The sequence below is a fragment of the Lolium rigidum genome, chromosome 1 (assembly GCF_022539505.1).
Source record: "Lolium rigidum isolate FL_2022 chromosome 1, APGP_CSIRO_Lrig_0.1, whole genome shotgun sequence".
NCBI lineage: Eukaryota > Viridiplantae > Streptophyta > Magnoliopsida > Poales > Poaceae > Lolium > Lolium rigidum.
Window position 1 is genome coordinate 257,815,210 of NC_061508.1, and position 9,280 is coordinate 257,824,489.

The following is a 9,280-nucleotide window of genomic DNA, read 5'->3' on the forward strand; positions in this document are numbered from 1 at the left end:
TGGTGGTGGTCAATTTGGTGAGGGTTTGCAAGTTTTCAAAATGGGGGGTTGATCTTCTCTTTGTTTCAATGTCTCCACTTGTCTCATCTATTCTGGTCAACCTGGTCAAAGTCAGCACTGGTGGTCAACAGCAAAGTGGTTCATCTTGACATGGTCTTGGATGAGGTGGCAAGTGTTGGTCAGGTTTGGTTTAAGAAAAGTCAAAACCAGGGGTGCAAAGTGGTGAAGATATTATAAAAGGGTCACATGACCGTTATCATATGTAAGTTGGAATTTGCATTTTTCTATGATTTGATTCAGGTTTCTTTGATGCATTTGAGTTTGTTATTGATATATAAGTGTTTTACAAACAATGGCACAAGCCAAAGTGGCCTTGGTTGAAGATTTGCAAAATTGGAAGTATATGTGAGTGAAGATGGAATTTTCTCACCATTTCATTTCTCTCCATTTGATTTGATTTTTCTTGACTCCAAAGTGATTCTTATTAGTTTAGGAACATTTCCAAACCATTGAAACCATTCAAAAAGGTCTAGCTCAAAGATTTGCAAAAATGGCCATAAACACATAAGAGGTGATGTGTCAATTTTCCTTATTCTTCTAAATTGTTTCCCTAGCTTTACTTGGGCAAGGTTGAGGGTCAATATAGTGTGAGATTAGGTTTAGAGATGGTTTCACACCATTTGATCAAGGTATAAAGGCATAGGACAAGAATTGGGTATTATAGTTATGTGTCACATATGCCTCTATGCATATGTTGCATTTAATTTTAATTTGACTTGGCTTGACCCAATTGATGTTGTTGAGTGTTGAAATGGTGTAGAGGAGTGATCCAACCATTCACCACAAGTCCTAGGGTCAAGATCCTTAAATTCACAAATTTGCTATTTGCTCTCATATGCCTCTATGGTATTTTTAGTTTCTTTTTATTTTCTTTGGATTCAACTTGGATTTTGTTTGATAAGCACTAGGTAAGGTTTATGAAGTTTTTCCAAACCTCTAAACAAAGTAGAAAATCCTAGGGTAAAGTTTTACAAAAATAGCCATAGGCACATATACCTTTTTCTTATTTAATTTCCTTTTATTTTATTTTAACTTGGGTGGTGAAGAGAGGGGTGAGGTTTAGGGTTTAAGATCATTTCAAAATACTTTAACAAGCAATCATGGCAATAGCACAAGAATTAAGCAAGATCACTATGCATCAAACTTAATTTAATAAAAGTTTTTGTTGGTTCCAAAATTTGGAACAAGGGAAATTCATTGTCTTTGTTTTGAAATTTTTGGGATGTTACACGCGCGCTGCCCTGCCTCGCGCTGTCCTGTGCTGGCCCCGCTGCCGCTGTTCGAGGCCATCCCTCTCCGCCTGAATTCCATCGGATTTTGACCTGCGACCGCCGACTCCGGCGAGCACTGCAACCCGCTGACTCCTCTCGGTAGATTGGTATCCTCTCCAGCCGGATTAGGTTAAGTTTTGCCGGAATTTCGTCGAACACCGACGAGTCCACTTGAGGAAGGCAGATAGACTAGCTGAAATTTCCGTCCCACCAGTGACTAGGAGTACATGCCGCACTTGGTTTGGCCTCGCAACCTGTGTATGTACAGGTTGTGTGGGAACTTTCGAGCGCTATGTTAATTATTTTACGGTTCACGCATGTTTACGGGATCTGATCTACGCTAATTTTTCGTCGAACACTTTTGCCTTGTTTACGAGATCTGCTAGAGTTGTTCTTATGCAAAGATTCCAAACGTTGTGCAATGCATCGGTGAAGCTCAAAAACACGATTTATTGCCAACCGATCAATGTGGGCAAACGTGATACCCTAATGCAGCATGTTACTTTGTTAGCATCCAATTATACTGAAAAAACATGTCCACATATTTTTTTTCTCGTGCAGCATCTAGTGAGCCAAAACTCAAAACAGAAAAAAAATCCATGCCAGAATCCAAACACGCCCCTATTGTAAGGATTTTCTCGTGAACCACAAGCCATGCGGAAGAATACGACTTCTGCTCTGTGGTGAATGGTGATCATCCGTGTTACGCGCGTCTAGCGGCAACTATTTCTCGGGGGCGTTGCTACGGTCGCTGATCAGATGTTAGCTCTATCCTCTGTTATATTTCCTCAGTCGAACTCGACGAACGTTTGTAACGTATAATTTTCGTTCCTCTGTTTGATTTGTAACATCGCATTCAGCATCGATGTAACCCTGGGAGGGACGGCATCAACATTTTCTGTTGGTGTCCTGATCGAATGCATACAAGTCTGCTTGACCCGCTCTAAGAGCATCTCCAACGGGACGATGCAGCGTCCGTTTGCGTCCACCAGGGCCGAAAATGCGTCAGAAACACGTTTCAGCGGGGCACGCATCGTAACCAGGCCGTCCGCAACGATGCAAACTCGGCGCATATTTGCGCCTGGAATGCGTCGCGGTGGACGCTGCGTGGATGCCTCAAGTGAGCGCTCGCTTCTCCACTGGACCCGCCTGGCAGCGAGCTTGTATCGAGGGCATCGCTTGCGCGGTCAGCGCTTCCGCGTCTGCGCCGCCCATCAATGTCGCGACTGCCTCTTCTGCGCGCGCACTGGCGGGCGGCGGCTGGGCTTCTGCGCCGCCTTCAATGGCATCGTTTCCCGCGCAAGGCCGGCCTTAAAAGTCGACCGGCATAGTTCCTGCCATCGCCCACACCTCCACTCCCACCTCCACCGCCGCGCGCCGCCACAGCACCATGGAGAACAAGAAGAACGACTTTGACACGTCAGGCAGCGGCACCAAGAAGGACGAGCGGCGGCAGAGGTGCCGATGCCCGTCCACGTGGCGCGTCTGATGCACGCGAACTGGACGTCGTGCGACGGCAGGGGGGACGTGCACATGCCTGGCGGCTGAGCTACCTCCGGGTGCCCGTCCCGCCCGTGCCTGCGCGCGGGCCATGCAGGAGCGGTGAGATCCGGCGCAGGCGGCGGTACCTGCCGTCGGACCTCCGCGCCGATCCCGCCTACGCCATCGACTCCGATAGCTGGCGCACGTATCGCGAGACCGAGAAAGATCCGATGAGGAGAGTGGGCTTCCTGGGCGACAGGGACTTCCCCTTTAACCATCCATCGGCACCTCGCCATCGAACACGGCATGCGCCGGTGCCTGCACAGGACGACGAAGATGACGGCGACGACGACGGGGGCGACGATGAGGCGCTGGCGTACCACAAGGAGGAGGCCAAGGACGGTAGCGACGACTACTCGCGTGCATTTTTCAGGAATGGCAGTTGGCCATGGCGGAGGGCCGGAAGTTTGAGTACTCGGACAACATGATGGACGACGAGATCGCGAGGCTCGGCGTCCTCGTCTCGGAGGTGGACCAACCGGTGCAGCTGTCGCTACCTCGGTACGCCACCGGCATCATGCTGCCGGGCCTCACGGAGGAAGAAGCCCTACGTCTGGCGCTACAGGACTCGGCCACTCCACCGGTTCAACCGCCGCCTCCACCTCCGCCATACAACCCGTAGGGGCCTCCACCTACGGCGTCGGCTGCTCCACCTGCGCCACCGGCCTGGGCTCCTCCACCTGCGCCACCGGCCTGGGCTCCTCCACCTCTGCCACAGGCATGGGCTCCTCCACCTCCACCACCGCCGGTGCGCCCGGCGTATGTTCCGTCACTTCCCAACTGGCCGTGGGTGGTACCGGAGCTCGTTCTGATGGACAGCGACGACGAGAACTAGTAGGCGTAGACGTTCTTAGGGTTTTTGTGTTTTACTATGTAAATTATGTTTTCATGTTATAAAAAATGGAAAATCGAGAAAAAATACATCGTGCCGCTAGATCCACCCGACACAAACGGACGCGTGGTCGACTTCGACCATTTAAGCCAACGAAAATGAACGCGCACGGATATTTTCGGACGCTAAAATGCGTCGCCCCGTTGGAGATATCCTAAGGTATCCAAGGAACAGAAACAAGTTTTGTCCGCACAATACGTTCTAGAAGCACCATTATTATCACAAAAATCAAACAGAATCTTGGACTAGCAGACCGTTCCACGTGAGTTTTGTCCGGGTCGAAGTAGCCGAGACAGGTCGCACACTGACACAGAATATCTCTGTCCGATTCCTGCTGAAAAGTATCGAGTGGAACAAGCTGCAGACGTCTGGGATTCGAGGCTAGTCATGCCGCGACGATTTTGTCCAGCTCAGACACCGACGGCAGGCGGTGGGTAGCGAGATAAAAACTGGAAATGTAACCGACAAGGTTGACGGACTCGGGGTCTTCGCTCCAGGCGGTCAAGCTTACGATAAGGTGTGAGAATTCAGTTGATATATGCGAGTGTGTGGATGTGATGCTGCTGTAAAAGTGTTTTTAAACCCCTGGGACCTCAGCCAGCTGAGCATCCAACATTACAATACGTCAATACTTCACAGCTCACACATCACAACACCCGGCAAAACCATGCAAGAAAGGCTGCAGTTTCGTTGGATCCGACCAAGCAAAGGTGCCCTACTCTCTCCTCCTGATTTGTAGTACTGTATAATATCCATCCTGGCTTCTGTCTTGCCGTCGGTTTTGTCGTTATTGTCTTAATTTGTTACCAATCATTTCACCTCTATGCGGCTAATAACTGAAGTAGTGAAGTGGCTATCGGCAAACTCATCCACATGAGTTCTGAAATTATTTCTCTATTACTAGATCGTAAGCTTATGATTGTTCTCAGAGCAACTTCACACTCAGCTCTATATAGGTGAATGCAGTACCCACAAAGTTTATTCTTCATAACTTTGCAGGTGACGGGGGTTTTATGTTTGCTAGTCAACCGGCGAGATACACCATGCTCCTACTATTGGCACCGCTGCTCATTTCTTATGGTGTTGGCAATGCCCATTGCTCGATAGTTCATGATAACAGCACGGATATCCTCTCGTTGCTAGATTTCAAGCGAGCGATCACCAACAATCCAAGGCAAGCTTTGAGCTCTTGGAACATTAGCATCCCACATTGCCAGTGGGAGGGCGTCAACTGCAGCCTGACGCACCCAGGCCGAGTCACCGTGGTGAACCTCCGCAACCTAGGCCTGTCTGGCCCAATTTCCCCATCCCTCGGGAACCTAACGTTCCTTGAGATACTGGACCTGTCCACAAATCGATTCACTGGCGAGTTACCTCCTCTCAACAGTCTCCATAGACTGCAAGAACTCGTGCTCCTAGATAACTTATTGCATGGTATCATTCCAGATACCCTTACCAATTGTTCCAAACTACAAAAAATATTCCTATATCGTAACCACCTAGTAGGTGAAATTCCACCCAATATAGGCCTTCTATCAAATCTATTGGTCTTAGAGCTTTCGGGAAACAATCTCACTGGAGCAATCCCACCAAGCCTAAAAAATATCAGCCAGCTAAAAGCCATATATCTTTCTGATAATGAGCTCACGGGAACGATTCCCGATGAGTTGGGGCAATTACCGAATCTTTCAGCTTTATCCCTTAGTGGAAACAGGCTATCTGGTGGAATACCAGAAACCCTGTACAAAAACAATCAGTCTTTTCTTAGAGCATTAGACTTAGGTTTCAACATGCTCGGAACATCGTTGCCATCTAACTTTGGTGATAGTCTCCCGAGTCTCATAGACCTCCTTTTGGGCTATAACAACTTTGAAGGTCATATCCCAGCTTCGATGGGTAATATTTCTCAGTTGGGCGCGCTAGATTTATCATCCAACTATTTCAGCGGCCAGATTCCAAGTTCTCTTGGTAGGCTTGGCATGCTGAATTTTCTAAACCTTGGGGGAAACCAGCTTGAAGCCAAGGATATGGGAAACTGGGAATTCATAACTGCTTTAAGCAACTGCAGTTCCCTGCAAGTTCTCGGACTAGGTGGAAATAAGTTACAAGGACCTATACCAAATTCTATTGGTAAGCTTTCATCCGAACTTCAACAACTGGACTTGGATACAAACGAACTATCAGGGTCTGTTCCCATTAACACTGGGAATCTTGTTGGCTTGACACTTCTAGATCTATCAAACAACAGGCTTGACGGCCCAATTGAAGGGTGGGTTGGGAAGCTGAAAGAACTAACGGTTCTAATTCTTGAGGGGAACAGTTTCACTGGCCCAATACCGTCTTCTATCGGTAATCTTACATACCTGACAACAATCTCACTGGCGGAAAATGAGTTCGAAGGTCCAATACCACCTAGTATGGGAAACCTTGCCATGCTCACAAAGTTGAACCTTAGTCATAACGGTTTACAGGGTAGCATTCCTAGAGAAGTCTTCCAAACTACCTCCGCCCTTACGGAATGTGTATTATCGTACAACAATTTACATGGCACGATACCTACAGAGGTCGGTAGTCTTAAGCAACTCGTTGTGCTGCATCTCTCATGCAACAAACTTTCTGGCGAAGTTCCTGGTGCATTGGGTGAATCTCAAGAGCTGCAGATCATCCTATTAGACCAGAATAATCTCACAGGGATTATTCCACAGTCTTTGAGCAATCTGAAGAGCTTAGTGGTGCTCAACATTTCACATAACGATTTGTCCGGATCTATTCCTACATCACTAGGTGATATGCAATTTCTCAAGCAGTTAGACCTCTCTTACAACCAAATCCACGGGGAAATACCAGGAAATGGAATATTTGAAAATGCTACAGCAGTTTCTCTCAATGGGAATTGGGGACTTTGTGGTGGCGCTGTGAATCTTCATATGCCGACATGTCCTACCATTTCTTTGAGAAAAGGAAGAAAGTACTACTTGGTCAGAGCATTAGTCCCTTTATTTTGCTTCGCGTCACTCGCAATGTTAATCTACTTTGTACTCATGGTGGGGAACACGCCAAGAACACCATACTTAATGCTGCTTTCTTTCGGCAAGCATTTTCCAAGAGTTTCCTACAAGGATCTAGCTCAGGCTACACAGAGATTTTCCGAGTCAAACCTTATTGGGAGAGGAAGCTACGGTTCAGTATATAGAGGAAAGTTAACTCAAGCGAAAATAGAAGTGGCTATTAAGGTTTTTGACCTTGATGTGAGATGCGCAGACAAAAGTTTCATATCAGAATGTGATGCTTTGAGCAGTATCAGACATAGAAATCTTATTTCTATCCTAACAGCATGTTCAACAATAGATAATGTAGGTAATGCTTTCAAAGCTGTAATTTACGAATTCATGCCAAACGGGAATTTGGACACATGGTTACATACAAAATCTGCTGTTGAAGTTAAAAAGAGTTTGGGATTAGGGCAAAGAATAAGCATGGCTGTGAATATAGCTGATGCATTGGCCTACATACACCATGATATCACAAGATCCATTGTCCATTGCGATTTGAAACCCAGCAATATCCTCCTAGACGCAGATATGAATGCATATTTGGGTGACTTTGGCATTTCAAACCTCATCCGTGATTCTGAGTCAGCATCAGTTGGACATTCAAGTTCAGCCTCAACTTCAGAGAGCTCAACTAGACTAAAGGGTACTATAGGATATATTGCTCCAGGTATTATTTTTTTGCGAAAATTCTGCCGATCTATTAATAATCATCAGTAGCAGTACAAGTAGACCCAAAAGTAATAAAAATTACAAGTAGGTCTTTCGACCACCTAGCGACGACTAGGTATTGTTAATCGCCAGACTATATAGGAGTATTTGTGTAACAGTCGAGGTACATGGTCCTTTTGTATTTATATGACACTAATCATTTTCATTTCATATGTTTCAGAGTATGCTCAAACTAGTCAAGCATCAACCTGTGGGGATGTTTACAGTTTTGGAATAGTTCTTCTAGAGATGCTGATAGGTAAAAGACCAACGGACCCTATGTTTGACAACGAACTCAACATTGTCACTTTCACAGAGAGGAACTCTCCAGATCAGATACTACATATCATAGATAGTCATCTCCAAGAAGAATGCAAGGAGTTCATTTGTGCAAGAGCAGAAGAAGGAAATGTGGTATATCATCAGTGCTTGGTGTCTTTTGTGCAAGTAGCTCTTTCTTGCACGCGTCTGTTCCCAAGAGAGCGAATTAACATGAGAGAAGTATCCATGAAGTTACATGCAGCCAGAACATCATATGTTCGAGCCACCACGCGAGTGCATGATAAGACTCGCTAGTGATTTTCGATGAATTTCGGAAAAACAAAGTGATCTTCGGTGGACCCTTCAACTGGTCATGATTTAAATTGCGTGATCTGTAATGTGCCATGGAGCTTGCATAAGTAACTGAGTCGGAATGAGTATGATACATTAGCCATGAGTAGCATGCCGACTTTGACTAAATAGTCTGCTAATTGTAAAGCAGATAATTTTTTGACAGAAAATAGTAGTAGCATAATGTTGCTGCATGTATTTATTGTTAATTTTTAGTTTTTTTTTTGTAATGTACAAGATATTTGTACATAGAAAGTTCTAACTATCTATGAAGCTAGCAAAAATAAGGAAAACTATACAAAAGCATCAAGCCAAGCTTGGTATGTTAGTTCCTCCTATGAATGCTCAAAGTGACAGCGTGAGGTGTTCATGGTATTTGGGGCTGCATCTTGAGGTGTGCTTTTATAGTCCATGCACGATGAGTTTGTGTTCTTTATCCAACAAGAAAGTGTTTCGTAGTAGCATGATGAAGTGCTTATATTTATATCTAATTATGATTGCATTATTGAGAGTGCCACTGGTGAAAGTATGATCCCTGGACATTGTTTCTAAATATTACATCACACTCCTTAGTGCCAACGATTTGTTGCATATTTATATTATCGCTCATATTCATCCATACCACATGTGTTTTACTATCTCTTCGCCGAACTAGTGCACCTATACATTTGACAAGTGTATCGGGTGTGTTGGGGACAGAAGAGACTTTTTGCATCTTAATTGCAGGGTTGCTTGAGAGGGATATCTTTGACCTCTACCTCCCTGAGTACGATAAACCTTGGGTGATTCACTTAAGGGAAACTTGCTGCTGTTCTACAAACCTCTCCTCTTGGAGGCCCAACACTATCTACAGGAATAGGATTGTGCGTAGACATCCTCTTCCGACCCACTCCTCTCCCGACCTCCACCCCAACCCTAACCGCCGCCGCCGCCGGTAGCGCCGCCGGGGCAAAGACCCACGGGATGTGGCGGAGGCGGGGGCCTTTCCTCGCCGTCGTGGGGGACGGCGGACGGGCTCTCCCCTCCTCGACGCATACAGCGGCGGCCGGCGCAGATGGTGATGGGCGGCGGCGGCTCTTGCGCTGCGGTCCCCCCTTCCCTCCCGTAGGCTTCCACCCGCAACACACCGGCAGGGGCTGGGG

General features: G+C 46.4%; 1 protein-coding gene across 2 annotated transcripts; it reads left to right on the plus strand.

The window, feature by feature from the left end:
• The first annotated feature begins 4,373 nt into the window (after positions 1 to 4,373).
• On the plus strand, positions 4,374 to 8,279 carry LOC124692951 (receptor kinase-like protein Xa21). Of its 2 annotated transcripts, XM_047226393.1 has the most exons (3): positions 4,381 to 4,475; positions 4,765 to 7,485; positions 7,708 to 8,279. In XM_047226393.1, the coding sequence occupies exons 1-3, from the start codon at positions 4,433 to 4,435 to the stop codon at positions 8,100 to 8,102; spliced, it is 3,159 nt and encodes a 1,052-aa protein (XP_047082349.1). In that variant the 5' UTR covers positions 4,381 to 4,432; the 3' UTR covers positions 8,103 to 8,279. The 2 variants fall into 2 exon arrangements, 1 of the variants encoding a protein (XP_047082349.1); XR_006999801.1 differs by lacking the exon at positions 4,765 to 7,485 and having other exon boundaries at positions 4,374 to 4,475; positions 7,708 to 7,819.
• Positions 8,280 to 9,280: the final 1,001 nt, after the last annotated feature.